This window comes from Dama dama, chromosome 7 (genome assembly GCF_033118175.1).
Source record: "Dama dama isolate Ldn47 chromosome 7, ASM3311817v1, whole genome shotgun sequence".
In the NCBI taxonomy this organism is placed as follows: domain Eukaryota; kingdom Metazoa; phylum Chordata; class Mammalia; order Artiodactyla; family Cervidae; genus Dama; species Dama dama.
In genome coordinates, this window is record NC_083687.1 from 6,603,276 (window position 1) to 6,619,314 (window position 16,039).

A 16,039-nucleotide genomic window follows, 5' to 3' on the forward strand; every position below is an offset into this window, starting at 1 on the left:
TCTCTAATTTTGCACTTCAGAAACTATTTAATTTTAAATGTTCTCTTTACACCTTCCTGGTTATGCTATCTTGATCTTACCTGTTAGTTTTAAAATAACTGGTGTTTTGCATGCTTATTTGCCTTTTTCTCATTCCATGATCACATTATATTCATAGAAGGGAATTTGTTAGGTTTGAAGATGAACAGGAATTAAGAGAATAGAGCATCAATCAGGTCTACAAACATGTTAAAAGCTTTAAATTATGTTGCTTTGCCTATACTGAGACAAATGTTTTGTGGGTGATTAATGCAGTCTTTCCCATCCCCTGGCACTCATTCAGTGAGGAATGAATAATGTAATGTTACTTTGTACATAAATGCCATTTTTATAAGCTCACTGTCTAAATATTTACTCCCCTAGGCACTTGCCAGGTTTTTTATATACTGAAGGTCAACAAGAATGAATTAATCATTCAGCATTAGTAATGCAATTGAAAGGCTCAATAAGAAGTTAACGTATGCAGAGTGCATTGGAAGGTCTACTCAGAACCCTTTTACTGCTCCTATCACAAATGGAAGCACCAGACACTGTACCTTGGATGTGTGTGTGTGTGTGTGTGTGTGTGTGTGTGTTTGTGTGTGTGTGTGTGTGTTTACGGGTGCGCCTCATTTAACAGTGTCAGTGTGAAGTCAGCAAAGAACTCATCACATTGTTTTTGGATTATTTTCAACAGGCTCGCTTTTGTGAATGATCCAAGTATCAGACTAGAAACTCATAGATAAGAGTCAAAGGGATAAAATGTGCTTGGTAGTGTTTGTTTGTGATGACTTTTTAGAAAAATAAGTTGATTCTTAGTTTATAAAGGAAGTTGGTTATTTTAAAGATCTGGTTGCAGACAGACTCTTAGGGTCAGAAACGGGTTCATTCTGTGGCCAAAGAAGTCATTTTAACCCCTGGAAAATCAGAGTTCACCAAAACTGGGTAAGGAGCCGAGCTTCTAAAATCTGTCCTTACGGGTTAGTGTCCAGGATGCTGTGAAAGATACGACAGAGGATTGTTAGAGGGAAAAAAGGCTGCGTGCCAGCCCCTGCGGGGCTCCCTGCCGTTGTCCTCGAGTCAGCCTCTGAGGCGCGTTTGCTGGTGGAGAGCAGTCTGGTGGCCAACACATGGGGATGGAGTCCGGAGCAGTGGGAACACCTCACAAAGAATCTCAGACAGTCTGACGCAGTTTGTTTTCTGGAGTTGGTTTTTGGCCTCACCATCTGGCGCACTTTGGGATCTTAGTTCCCCAACCAGGGATCAAACCCTCGCCCCTGCAGTGGAAACCCAAAGTCTTAGCCACTGGACTGCCAGGGAAGGCCTGAATTTGATGCATTGATGCATGGGATTGAAATAAAGAGGGTGGCCACCAGTGTTTAAGTCCAATATATCATTTAAAAAGGAACATTCATTCACTCAGGAAAGCATTACAAGGTTGATGAAGTTGATGTAAGCCCGGACTTGACAGTGCCCTCATAGGAGTGGTGTGACTTGGCTTATTTTCTGAAGTTCTGCAGAAAACCCGAGTCGTTAAACCTTAGGTGTTGGAGAGCCATACATGATGTTAGGTGCACATGCCTGTTTCATATAGTATGTACTACTCTTTGGGCTTGACAATCGAAAGTTCATTTTAACAAACTTGGTCCCAGGTCTTCCAGAAGGAGCTGGGGAAGAGGACCAGCAGCGTGCAGGCGCTGAAGCGCTCGGCCCGGGAGCTCATAGAGGGCAGCCAGGACGACTCCTCCTGGGTCAGGGTCCAGATGCAGGAGCTGAGTACACGCTGGGAGACCGTGTGCGCCCTGTCCATCTCCAAGCAGAGCCGCCTCGAGGCTGCCCTGCGCCAGGTAAAGTCTGCGCTCACCCCACCAGCGGTGCTGACAGGCTCTGCGCTAAGCACCACACACCCCCTTGTCTAAGCTGGGATACTCGAGGGAGGAAGTGCTTAGAGCATCCTTCCATACCTTCTCCCACCTACCGTCTCCTCTCCAAAGAATTTCACTGACTCACAGTGTGAGGTTTCCTAATCTTCCCATAAAACTGCTGGTGGAGCCTTTTTTCAGCAAAAACATTAAGATGGGCTGCCATTCCCCTCAAATGAGATGGTTAAAATGGTGAACTGTTCTTCCTACAGGCATTTCCAGCAGATTTTCCTACATTTGTAAAATGCAGCACCCTCTGTCTTTCTCTTTTTCCTGGGAGTCATGGATATAATGAATCAGTTTAAACGTAAGACTGTTTTTTTTCATGGAGAAGACTTGACTCTACTAACGAGTGTGTTTGGGAATCTCTTTCGGCACACTTGCGCCCTTAGGCGGAGGAGTTTCACTCCGTGGTCCACGCTCTCCTGGAGTGGCTGGCAGAAGCCGAGCAGACGCTGCGTTTCCACGGTGTTCTCCCAGATGACGAGGACGCTCTCCGGACTCTCATCGACCAGCATAAAGTGAGTTACGTGAATGCTCAGTAAAAAAATAAGTGAGAAAGCCAACCAAAATAGAGAAAACTAATTCATGATTGCGAATACCAGCTGCGTGAGTATCTTCCTCTCTGAGAAGTAGTGCAAGATCTGGTACGTTTTTAGAATTTATCTGTACCTTCCTCCCTTACATAGGTATGTCCTCACGCACCTACCCACGTGGATGTGTGGCTGTCTTATTATGCCTTCTTCATAGAAGCTGGATCTTTTAAGACTAGTTACTCAGAGGGGACCCTCCTACACCATGGGTGGAATGTAAGTTGGTGCAGCCACTATGGAGAACAGTGTGAAGGTACCTCATAAAACTGAAAACAGAACCACCATATGATCCAGGAACCCTGCTCCTGGGCATATATCCAGATAAAAGTGTAATTCAAAAAGACGCATGGACCCCTGTGTTCATAGCAGCACTGTCCACAATAGCCAAGGCATGGAAGCAACCTAAATGTCCGCTGACAAACGAATGGATAAAGATGATGTGGTGTATAAATATATACACAGTGGAAATGTCACTCAGCCATAAAGAAGAAGGAAGTAATGCCATTATGCAGGAACATGGATGGACCTAGAAATTACCATACTCAATGAAGTCAGACAGAGAAAGACAAATGTCACTTATGTGTGGAATCTAAAATATGACACAAATGAACTTGCCTACAAAGCAGTCTCGTGGACATAGAGAACAGGCTTGTGGTTTCCATGGAGAAGGCGGAGCTGGGGAGGGATGGATTGGACGTTTATAGGATGAATAAACCACAGGGTCCTGTTGTACAGTACAGGGAAGTATATTCAGCATCCTGGGATAATCCATAATGGAAAAGAATATAGAAATATATGTGTGTAGCAGAGTCACTTTGCTGCACAGCAGAAATTAACACCACATTGTAAATCAAGTATTCTTCATATAAAAAATAAATTAAAAAATAAAACTAAAAAAAAAACAAAAAAACTAGGCACTCTTGTTTTTCTGTCTCCAGGAAGCACATTTTTTCTAGGGGGCTGTTTGGCTCCTGAGCAAAATTTTGTTGCACTTAGATACACATTTCAAAGGTGAAATGTCCTTACTGAGCAGGATAATATTTATAAAATTATGCCATTAGAATTGTAAATTAATAATTTTTACCTTTGTAAGTAAGACAGTAGTTTAATAACTGGTCTTGGAATTTTATTTTTAAGCCTCTGCAAACTCTGTTTTTAATCAAGAGCTACTTTAAATTCTTTTGCAAAGTAACTTATATTGCAAATTATAGATTAAACGGTTTATGTAAGTAGATATACTATTAAATAATTAACCAAATAAAATTCTGACCAGAGTTTTCAGGTCAAGATTTTTCCTGTGACAATACATAGGACTCACAAAATCCTTATGAGAGTGGTCCAGAGAGCTCTTCAATAGATTATTGTTTAACCTTTGACTCTAAAAAATCAGGAATTTGCAATGCTAATAGTGTTATATTTTTCCCCCTGGGATATAGTATTCATTAAATGTCTTAAAATTAAGTATCTTGAGGGTTTTTTCTGTTTTTTAATTGAAGTGTAATTGATTTACAGTGTTGTATTAATTTTATATATAAATATGTACATTGTATAATTTACACACACACATACATGCAGTCTTTTTTATATTCTTTTGCATTATGGGTCATCCCAGGATACTGAATGTAATTCCCTGCACTATACGATAGGACCTTGCTGTTTTCGTCTCATGTATATAAAAGCTTGCCTCTGCTGACCTCAACTTCCCGCTCCATCCCTCACCCAGCCCCTTTCCTCTTGGCACCCACAAATCTGTTCTGTGTCTGTTTTTCCGTTTCATAAATAAGTTCATTTGTGTCATAGTTGAGGTTCCAGTAAGTGGTATCCTATGGTATTTGTCTTTCTCTGACTTCTCTTAGTATGATCCTCTCTGGGTCCATCCGTGTCACTGCAGAGGGCATGATTTCATTCTTTCTCTGGCGGAGTGATGTTGCATTGAATATATGTACCACATCTGCTTTATCCATCCATCCGTCGATGGACATCTAAGCGGTTTCCTTGTCTCGGTTATTGTGAATAGTGCTCTGTGAACACAGGGGTTCGTGTATCTTTTGAATTAGAGTTTTGTCTGGATGTACTCCCAGGAGTACGATTGCTGGATCATATGGTGATTCCGTTTTTAGTTTCTGAAGAACTTCCATACTGGTCACCATAGTGGCTACCAGCTTACACCCCCCCCCGCAAGAGTGTGGGAAGGTTCCCTTTCCCCACGCCCTCTCTAGCATTTGTCATTTGTAGACTTTTTGATAATGGCCATTCTAACAGTGTGAGGTGGTTCCTCGTTGTAGTTTTAATTTGCCTTTTTCTCATAATTAGTGATGTTTGAACATCTTTTCATGTGCCTGTTGCCTGTTTCAGTGTAATGATAGTATTAATGTCAGCATTTCCTGTAAATTGTAAAGGACCTTTTTAATAACCACTGAGTAACCTTGTGTTTGTTGGAAACACATCATTAATTCCAGTGTAGAATAGATGAGATCATGTATGGTGACTTCTTATTTTAGTCACTATACTCATGCTCTCAGTGACGGTTTGCCTACGCTATAGCAATGACATATTGCCTTATTATTCATAGAAGGGATGTGAGCTTGTGTAACCTTATCTGGAGGAAAGAAATGCTGCATGCACTTTTTCAAGTTGAAGCTGGACTGTATAAGTAGGAAAATGACATCACGTTTGCTATCCTTTTTTGACTCAGTTCAGTATTTTGAAAATCTGCTTTGTGTTACTGTGTGCTGACCGTCGGCTGCTCTGGGCTCCGCTGACCTGCTGGGGTGTGGGTGTCAGAGTGTCTCCTGAAGCCCCGGGTGCATATCCGCCCTGCAGAACGACGCCCCGTGTGGTGTTACCACCTTCAGAGCGGGCCGGGAATCCCTGAAACACAGGAGGCAGGCAGCCGGGCTGGGGTGGTGGTTTTAACAGCAGATTCCTTCTAAATATTTTTAAATTAGCATACAATTACATGCAGTGTTATAAATGTAATAATATTTTACAGTAATACTGTTCTTTCTTTTCCATTTCCTTTGTTTCCCTTCATACATTCACCAATAGAAGGCAAACAGAATACTTAATTTTTTAGACTGGAGCCCTCTCGGTAGAATCCAGTTTCTAAATTGGCAAGGTTTCCCACAAGCCACCGAAGCAGCGCTCAGATGGGCCTGGAGGAGCCCAGGATGCTCTGTTGGCTGGCTCGTTCTTGGTCCACACTCTTCTGTGGGGCCCGGTTTGCAGTGTGGGAGTAGTTAAACGTGCATGATCGGGTCAGCTCCCCTCTGGAAAGGCACAGCTGCTTTTAACCTCTGGTTTTCTCTCTTCCTCGTAAAGTTTGTTTTCTTTCACCTTTAAGTGAAAATTAAAATATTTTTAAAGTAGGTCGTGATGTTTGAAAAGTGGGTCATTAAAGTCTGTGAGTCTGTTTCTGTTTTGTAAATAAGTTCATTTGTTTATGGTTACCAAGGGAAAGGGTGGGTGGAAGGATACATTAGGAGTCTCAGGTTAGCATGTGCACACTCCTGTATATAAAGGAGGTGCTCAACAAGGACCCCCAGTCCAGGGAACTCTGCGCAGTCCTCTGTAGCAACTTCTATGGGAAAACAATGTGAAGAAGAATGGTTACATGTATGTATAGAACTGAATCATTTTGCTGTGCATCTGAATCTAGTACAGCATTGTGAGTCACCTGTACCCCAGTATAAACTAAAAGTCACAGTAGATCATGTCAGCGGAGTGACTGAGCCCGGACTCCCCCAGCATCTATTCAGCCACAGAGACACGGAATTGAATAAGACACTCTTGATCTTGTGCGCCTTAACATCTAGTGGCTGTGCATGTAAATGGATTGTTTTATCAGAGCAAAATGCCAGCATAGGAGGCATCAGACAGCCACTCTGGAGGTTAGGAAGGAAAGGTCACTAGACATGCACGCCTGTCATTTGAGATGACCCCCTGGTCACCGGGCGTGGGTCACGTTGGTGCTGTCCACCCCCTCCCACTCTTGTCAGGGCAGGAATTGTTCTTGGTGTGGGGTCCAGATAGATCAGAGGGGGTCAGTGGGTGTTTGAAATTCGGTGCAGGATTCGGGAGGCATGTCACATATTTTAGGGCCAAGATTCTCATCCTTCAGCCCCACTTTCAGAGTTCTGTGATCCATGAATCTACGGGTGCAGTTCTGGTGGCCAAAAGTAAAGCAAGTGAGATGCTTGTAAGGAGGTTGGTTTGACAGCCTCCAGACCTGTTGAGGCTCGTGTGTCCTGCCGAAGCTGAGGAAGGCTCTCTTTACCGGCCTTTGGGACCGGCCCTGTCAGACCGCTTGCTGCAGCCCCACGGGCCTGCTTCCTGCCTGGGTGTGGGGCTTCTCTCCTGCAGCCCAGGCCTTCCCGGTTCCCGGCCAGCCCGCTTTCTTCCTTGGCACTTTTTGGACACGCATTCCTGTCATTCCTGGCGCAGTGAATGCTACTTTAAACACTTACCCAGCCCGCTCTCTTCCTTGGCACTTTTTGGACACGCGTTCCTGTCATTCCTGGCGCAGTGAATGCTACTTTAAACACTAACCTCCTTGTCTTATTTGCTAGAACATTTTTTTTTTCCAATTCATATTCCTTCTGCCTCTGGTTTAGGCCTTGTCCCAATCCCCCTCTCTGTTAATATAATAATTATAATATATTCAAATTTAGGAGGTTTTTTTTTTTTTTTTCCCTATAAATCTGTAAAGCACAAGACAGTATCCTGCACCTAGATTTTGAGAGTGGGTTAGAAGATGCTTTTTCCGATTTCTGTTCCCTCCCTCTCTCAGTTCCTCATTGGCGAACGATTTCCAGCTGTGAATAAATCAATTTAAGTTCTTGCTTGCTGGTTTAGCTCTGAGAGTCCAGTGGGCGCCGCCTGAGTTTTGGTTTCAGCCTGCGTGCCTTTGTTTCTGCCGCAGGAGTTCATGAAGAGACTGGAGGAGAAGCGCGCCGCCCTCAACAAGGCCACCAGCATGGGGGACACCATCTTGGCCATCTGCCACCCCGACTCCATCACCACCATCAAGCACTGGATAACCATCATCCGGGCCAGATTCGAGGAGGTGAGTGTGCCGCGGGCCGTGCCTAGGGCAGCGGGAGCTGTGGGAGTCAGGGCGAGGGGCTGTGCACACTTGGGCAATTGATTATGCCTTTAAGGCTGGGGGAACCTGGAGGCTTGCATTCTTTGTGAGACCATTCCTCTGGGTATTACCTATCTCTGCTACCCACTTTTCTTGAAGAAGTTACAGGTGTTCTGCAGTTGTGTCCCGTAAACATGAAAAGGCAAATATTTGGTTCACTGTAGAACTTTCTGTCCAATTCCACATCATATCTGCTGAATAGGTTTTTCAGAGCCATCTATGCTTATAGAAAGAATTGCACACACAAGTGAGTTCATTTTGTATTTAAGATCTTAGCTATTTTTATTTCCACCCTGCACTCTGTGGAGTTGGCATGCATGATCCTTTGGGGGATGCCAGTTTGAACTTAAATTCGAAGGTGAAGGGACGCCTGGGTGATTGATGGCCTTCTTCCCTTCTGAGGGTGATGAATATTGTAAAGGGTTCCCGTATCCTCCACCAGCTGGGTCTAGGGACCACTGATGGAATCTTGAAAAACTGGAAGAGTTATGCATCTAGCCGAGGGTGATCCTGATACACGTTTAAATTTTGTGTACTTAACACCCGTGAAATCATGCCCTAAGATAGAAGGGAGTGGGAGCAAGGTCTGTTTGTCCATCAGGTGCTGGCCTGGGCGAAGCAGCACCAGCAGAGATTGGCCGGCGCCCTGGCCGGGCTCATCGCAAAGCAGGAGCTGCTGGAAGCCCTGCTGGCCTGGCTGCAATGGGCTGAAACCACGCTGAGCGACAGGGACAAGGAGGTCATCCCCCAGGAGATCGAAGAGGTGAAAGCCCTCATCGCGGAGCACCAGGTAACAGACGTCACCCCAGCCCGCCTTCTCGGGCCTTCTCAGGAGAAGGCCGTGTGCTCATGTTCACTTCCTCAGCCCCTCCCCACCGTGTCTGACTCCTCCCCGGCCCTGGAGCTTCTCTTGCTTTGCTGGGGTCTCCTGCCCTTTTCAGATGCTCTTTCCTCTTGGCCCCATCAGGGCGCCCCCCTCGGATGGGCTCTCCCCCTGGCCACCCCCTACTCCCTTGGCGGGCGGCTCTCCCTGCATTTTGTCCCCAGGTCCACCCCTCCCCTCCTGCACCCCCATAGCCACCTCACCTCTCTTGTTCACTGGTCCATGTTTGCATCTTCTACTGTCTGCTCTCAGCATCTCACAAGAAGCCCGCCAGTCCTTCAGACACATCTCATCTCAGTGGGAACATATGGTCTCACTCAAAAAAGTGTCAGGTTCGGAAGTGATGGGCATCACGCTGACCTGCTGTTTGCTCATTCATTTCTTTAATGTGCATTTATGGAGATCACTGAGTGTCAGATTACTTCGCTAAACCATTAACAGTGCGATCGTATTTTAATAGAGATATAAGATTTCAGTGCCTGTGCGGCCCTGAAGCGTCTCTGGCATCTGCAGTGTTAAAGTGATCAGTGTTCTCCAGGGTGATGGACATTCTGCAAACGTGCTTCTTCACTTTTCTCACTTTTGTCTGCTTCCTCCTTTTCCCATAATTTTTACCAGTCTCTGCCTTTGCCACCGATTTCGTATACAGGGACACATGATCAATCATGATCATAAGCCCAAGAAGATGAGACAAAGGGCAAGAGAGCCAAACCTAAATTTTAAATATAAACTTGAGCCCGGAGAGGCCTCACTGGTAGAGCCCATTTATTGATAGGGATATTTGAGATGTTTCCACATTTAATGTGAATGCTTTCTGCCACTGTATATCAAAGACATCTTAAACATTTTGGATATGTCGGTGAGATGTGTCCCTAGATAGCCCCGCTGCCGAGCACACAGATACTCACTTTGAGACTCTTCAGGGGGAGCGGGACACTTGGTCCCAGCCGGTCACAGACAGGGTGTGTTCGTCATCCACTGCTCCCGGGGTGGTCTTCAAGCGAGAACAAATCACTTTTGAAACACTGTCCTTACTAACCTGTAACACTTCGTAGTCTTTAGAAGTAAGTAAATGCTGTATGTTAAGGTGGTTAGATTTTTGTCACCGTGGGTAAAACGTGCTATTTTATTCTTTTTTCAGAAATTGTAGTGTGGTCCTTTTATTCTCTCTCTCTTTTGTTCATTTCTCAAGGTAGCGTTCACTGACAGGCTTGTATTTGGTTGGTGTCACTGCTTTCTTTCAGACCTTCATGGAGGAGATGACCAGGAAGCAGCCTGACGTGGACAGAGTCACCAAGACCTACAAGCGGAGGGCGGCAGACCCCTCCTCCTTGCAGTCCCACATCCCGGTCCTGGACAAGGGGCGCGCAGGACGTAAGCGGGGCCGTTTCCTTAAAACGAGGATGCCGATACACGAAAGTTAACTTCCTTTTATTTTGAGTTACGGTTTGACATTTTGGAGGCATAGGTGATTCTACACGAGCTCTCAATAACAAAAGGTTTTCTTGAAAGAAAACATGGGCTAAGTATTACAGCAACTTATTTAAAAATAAAGAAAAAGGTAAATCCAGGTCTCTGTATGTAACCTTATTTGCTTGAAATGTATCTTTAAGATTAGCCAGAAGAAATTAGAAAGATTTGCAACAAGAACAGAAATCATCAACCCCTTTGAAATGACTCATTCTGCTTCTAGTATGTAAATAACCTTCAAGTGGAGTGGAATAGGAATGACCGTGACCTAACTGTTCACTAGTAACCAGTAATCTGATTGATTTTGCTCATGGTCATATGACTTCAGGCTCTATTTACTGGCTTCCCAGCCTGTCTTGACCCCAAAAAATGACATTAAATTCAATAATTGCTTGGATAAGATTTAGAAGAAGCACAATTTATACCAATTTGTGATTTTCTGAACAGTGTCTTAGTAAAACAAAAAGAAAAAATGGTTTGGGGTCTGCCATGGTAAGAAAGTGGTTATGGACTCCGCATGCGGAGTGCTCAGTTGTCCTGTGGCCCCCTGCCCCACCAGCTGGATCATGCAACCTTGGACCTGTTACCTAAACGCTTTCTGAACCTCAGTTTTCTCATCTGTAAAAGGGGAGGATTGTAACCTCCTTGGACTGTGGTGAGGATTCAGTTTAACCACTATATGTGAAGTGTTCAGCGTACTTCCTTTCCTGGACTGTTGTTAAATGCTCATTAAATATTAGCTATTGATATCTCTGTACAACCCCGTGGGGGTTAGGAAATCTAGGCAAATCTCAGCCTGGACACTACCTTCCTGTGTACAAGCTGAGGCCAGTGATGTGTTTTTCCAGCTCACGCTGCGCCATTTAGTTAGATGAGGAAACTGTGACATTATGGAAGCCTGTAAATGATAGAAAGAGGGAGGAAGCTTGAGGAGGGCGGTAAGTTGGGACGTGAGATAGTGTTCAGGGGACTGCCTCCGCAGGAAAGGGGCCTGGAGGAATCGGGCTGTCTCACACCTGGTGGTCGGTTTGGGGTCTGCGGGGGTCTCACTCTGACTGCGGCGCCCCGGTACCGCCTGCCTGCACCTGCCGTCCTTGTAGGCTCAGCCGCTTAGTCACAGCCAGGTCTCTGGAGCTGAGTCACAGACAGCAGTGCCCTGAGGAGGTAGCCAAGAGGAAGAAGGCAGGGTGCTTCTTTGTCCCTCAAGTGGCCCAGAATTCAGGTTGAAAAGTGTTTGAAGTGTCAGTGTATTGAGAGAGCGTTCTAGTACCTCAGGGCTCCTGTCAAGATACATTAAAATGCCTCCGTCTCTGAACAGTATGTGATCCCTGTTAAGTAAAACGCATTTGGACCCTGATACTGCACTTCACCTCCATCAGAGTTTCTACTCATCACAGTCAGTAGTGAAGTTGGTTCATTCTGAATGAGGAGCAGGAGAGGTCAGACCTTAACACCTTCCAAACCCCTGGAGACTTCGCCATCCTAATCAAGTTGTGTTTTAACAGGTAAACGCCTCCCAGCCCCAAGCTTCTATCCCTCTGGATCACAGACGCAAATTGAAACCAAAAATCCCAGGGTCAACTTACTGGTGAGCAAGTGGCAGCAAGTCTGGCTTCTTGCCTTAGAAAGGAGGAGGAAGCTTAACGACGCCTTGGACAGGCTGGAGGAGGTGAGGAGACTTGTGTTCGCCACCATAGTGTCATTTGCCTGCATTCACCAGAACACATTGCCAAAATCTTGATTTTTTTTTTTTTCAACATTTCTGGCAATCGATAAACTGTTCATGTCAGAGTGCATATTTTATTAACATTTCTAAAATTAATGCCGCAAGTATGAATGTTTTTATGGAGAACAAACCCCTGATAGATGGGCTTTGGATTTAAGGGATCAAAGTCAAAAACAGATACGTTGTAACATAATAAGAAGGTGCCGTCTTAGGAAAAGGTCTGGTTTGACATGTTTGTTGGTGGCATCACCTAGCGACTATAATCATTTATAATGCAGATCTTTTAATTATACATACTCTGATCTGAGGCTCTTAGAGTTTCCGATTCTGGAGTTGGTGAATGTTTAAAAGGTGGGAGTTGAGAGCGCCTGGCGGCGGAGAGCTCAAGGGGTTAATGGGTTGTGCTGAGCTGGGCCTGCTCCCCAGGGGCACAGAGCTATGTTCTCATGGGTCACAGCACCTTTGTGCCTTTGCTGTTACCAAAAAATTTTCATTTGACATTTTGAGTTTTGTTCCTTCTACTAAGTAAAGAACAGAACAGTGGCAGTAATGAAAATAAACTTTACAGGATAAGCATTGAGGCCCCCTTTACAAGATGATGTCTCTCTTGGAAAGAACACTGTGTGTGTGTTGTCTAGATGATCATCAAAAATAGTGTTAATCATGTTGTATCAGATAAAATTCTTGTTATCTAGAGCAGCAGTCCCCAACGTTTTTGGCACCAGGGATCAATTTCGTGGAAGAGAGTTTTTCCACAGACTGGGGAGGGGATTGGTTTCGGAATGATTCAAGCATGTTACATTTATTGTGCACTTGATTTCTATTATTATTGCATAAGTTCCACCTTAGCTCATCAAGGAATAGATCCCAGAGACTGGGGACCCTTGAATCTAGAGGATCATTAAAAATAATGGCAATTCATATTCTATAAGATACAATTTTTTTTCTAGAGGACCATTAAAAATAATGTTAATATCATATAAAATTTTTGTTGTCTAGAGGATCGTTAAGAATCACACTCATGTTGTATAAGATGTAATTTGAGCACAGTAGTCACTCAGCAAAATGCCTATTGCCCTTTTCAGCTTAGAGAATTTGCCAACTTTGACTTTGATGTCTGGCGCAAAAAGTACATGCGCTGGATGAACCACAAGAAATCCCGAGTGATGGACTTTTTCAGGAGGATCGATAAAGATCAGGATGGGAAAATAACCCGACAAGAGTTTATTGACGGAATCCTTTCCTCAAGTAAGTCCCAAGTGAGGTGGCCAGAATAAATGTAGTTTTTTAAGAAAATGAGCACAGTTTTAAGTTTTGGAGCTAGCAATCTTATGTTACTAATAAAGCATCACCTTTAAATTTGGCTTTGAAATCATTGCCCTCAAAAAAACAAACAAAAAAAAACTGTTCTTGGTTAAAATGTATGGCTTTGGAGGCAGGCACACTTACTAGTTGTGTCAACCACAGATAATCTGGCAGTGGGTAATCAGGTTAATAATTCTTAATTCTTAGACTGTGTTGCCTGGCATAAAATGGGCAGTCAGTAAATGCAAGGCAGTCCCTCTTTTTTGTTGTTCACACTCTAATCTAATATTGTCATTAGTAGGAAATTACAAGGCTATAAAAATTCTTAAAAGTACGTGCCCCCTTCGTTGATAGATTAGTTTGATCCTGTGTTTGTGATTTCTCTGGCAGAGGTTACCAGAAACCATTCTCAAAGTAAATTTCACGTAGATTATTCCATAAGTGGTACTTGAACCATATGAAATCTGCTAATCTTAGTTTTTAGCCTAGAAAAATAGCCACTAAATAAGATTCAAATAGTAAAGAAGGGTAAATTTAGGCCACATGTATAGTGGTTGTGCTTATGTTATATAAATCAATTTTTTTTTCTTTTTAAAGATTTTATTATATTTGATCATTTAACTGGCCACACTGCAATTCAGATGTACAACCAAGAATGTCTCCAGGCAGAATTAACAAGTTAATGCTACTTACTTTTTTTTAAGACTTAAATCTTTGGGGGGACTTCCCTGGGGGTTCATTGGTTAAAACTCTGCACTTCCACTGCAGGGGTCGTGTGGATTCAGTTTCTTGGTCAGGCAACTAAGATCCTCCAAACGAGCCACCCAAGGAGGCAAAAACAAAAACAAAAAAACCCACACAAATCTTTTTGGTAAAATTTTATTATAAGTGGCAGGTCTTATCAATGTTCATTTGGAGTAGAGTGTGCTGAGAATATCCTAATTATTACTTGTATGTGAAATCTAAACAAAAAGTCAGACTCAGAGAAACATGGCAGGCAAGTGTTTGGCTGGGAGGTGGGGGAGAGGCTGGTACGAGGGTACAAATTTCCAGATATAAAATTAATAAGGCCTGAAGATCTAATGTATGACTATGGTTATATATATATATATATATATATATATATATATATATATATAATATGTTTGGTTATATATGTATAACATATTCTTATATACATATATATATAACACACACACATACACATATATATTTATGTCACATGGTGACTATGATTGATAACATGTATAGATTGGAATTTGCTGAAAGAGTAAAATTTACTCTTACCAAAAAAGTGCAAAAGATAAATATGTTAGGTGATGGATGTGTTAACTAGATGAGAGGAATCCCTCCACAGTGTACATATATCACATTAATATGGTTTCATCTTAAATACCTTGCAGTTTCATTTGTCAGTGATCCCTCACTAATGCTCCTTACTATTGTTTTGAAACTATTAAAAGAGTTCCCTACCAGCCGCCTGGAGATGAGTGCGGTTGCAGACATCTTCGACAGAGATGGAGACGGGTACATCGACTACTATGAATTTGTGGCTGCCCTTCACCCAAATAAGGATGCATACAAACCCGTCACTGACGCCGACAAAATCGAAGATGAGGTACTGCTTGCCCTAGTACTGCATGCAGCGGTCACCTCGTGTCCCGCCCGCATACCCTGCACAATTGATGCTGCTGCTTTATTTCCACAGTTCGTTGTTGCATAACGGTTTTAAGGGTGCCACGATGTGATATTAACCTTAGAGTGACTATTTTATCGTTGCTTCTGGCAGGTGACAAGGCAGGTAGCTAAGTGCAAGTGTGCAAAACGATTCCAGGTTGAGCAGATTGGAGACAACAAATACAGGGTGAGTTTCCAAAACAGCCGCGAGGTCCACTTAAAGGACGAGTGGAATGTGACCTGTATTGCTTCCCAGGAGTGCTAATGACTTATTTTTACCATCTGTCAAAGGATATTGGTATGTGAAATTCCAGGTTTTGTAACTTTAAATGATACAAAGATAGCTTGTTATATATTAGGACATATCTTTGACAAGTACAAGATGTCCATTCAAGGAGAAAAATATTCACAGGAAAATACATCTTGTATATTTAGGTTGCTTCATGTTACTTCATTATCTATTTTATTATGATCAGAGGTAAGTTGTCATACTTTCGGTAACAAAACTATTCCAAGCCAGGAAGCGAGCGAAGTTAAAATGTTGACTTGTTTTTATAAATGTGAGAAAGAGGCAGTGTTGTCCTCTGATGCAGAGATTTTTTAAAAATTTAAATCTCAATAACTCAGTTTACCTTCTTTCAAAACAATTACTTGAAAGCACTTGTGACTTAGTCACACTTTCTCTATCATTTTTTTTCCCTCTTTTTTTGGAACATCTCTTATTTGTAGTAGCTAGATAGGAAATGTGCTGGGTTTCCCTCCTATAGTCTGTTACTTAGAAATGAAACAGTATTCATTTTGTTTTTGTATTTCCGCATCGAAAAATATTCATCTATTGGGCTGGCCAAAAAGTTTGCTCACGATTTTCCGTATGATGGCACGGGAAAACCCAAATGAACTTTTTAGCCAACCCAGTAGACGTTTGAATTCTTACCTTAAGTTTGAAACCCAAAGACTTTCCAAAAAACTTGCATAGAAAATTTTCTGATTATTTGGTTTGAAGTTGGGAAAAATGGGTACCTGCACATCTCTAAACTAGATACTATATCCAGAATCCCAAAGTGTGAGAGAGAGAGAGTGAGAGTGTGTGTGTGTTTTCTGGAGTCATATGAAAAGTTTCCTATTGAACTAATTGTGTCTTTCTTCCATTTTTCATTTTTTTTTTTTATCAGTTCTTCCTGGGAAATCAGGTATAAACCAGTGGAATGTATTCTCAAGTTCCGAATGGTTTTTTTTTTTTTTTAACTTTAATTCATAGTCATTAAAGCTTGCCCTGGCCAATCTTCCCCATGCTGTCCCCCT

At 42.9% G+C, this 16,039-nt stretch overlaps 1 protein-coding gene across 12 annotated transcripts in view; it reads left to right on the forward strand.

The window, feature by feature from the left end:
- DST (dystonin) overlaps positions 1 to 16,039 on the forward strand; it is a 517,500-nt gene that overhangs the window by 490,302 nt on the left and 11,159 nt on the right. For 10 of the 12 annotated variants that reach the window (XM_061146340.1, XM_061146344.1, XM_061146348.1 and 7 more), the window contains 10 exons: positions 1,671 to 1,865; positions 2,333 to 2,461; positions 7,455 to 7,598; positions 8,278 to 8,466; positions 9,804 to 9,933; positions 11,535 to 11,698; positions 12,841 to 13,003; positions 14,524 to 14,678; positions 14,850 to 14,924; positions 15,910 to 15,927. In XM_061146340.1, coding sequence (XP_061002323.1) covers positions 1,671 to 1,865; positions 2,333 to 2,461; positions 7,455 to 7,598; positions 8,278 to 8,466; positions 9,804 to 9,933; positions 11,535 to 11,698; positions 12,841 to 13,003; positions 14,524 to 14,678; positions 14,850 to 14,924; positions 15,910 to 15,927 — 1,362 coding nt within the window. The remainder of the gene's footprint in view (positions 1 to 1,670; positions 1,866 to 2,332; positions 2,462 to 7,454; positions 7,599 to 8,277; positions 8,467 to 9,803; positions 9,934 to 11,534; positions 11,699 to 12,840; positions 13,004 to 14,523; positions 14,679 to 14,849; positions 14,925 to 15,909; positions 15,928 to 16,039) is intronic. The other 2 variants (XM_061146341.1, XM_061146351.1) reach the window with 1 other exon arrangement.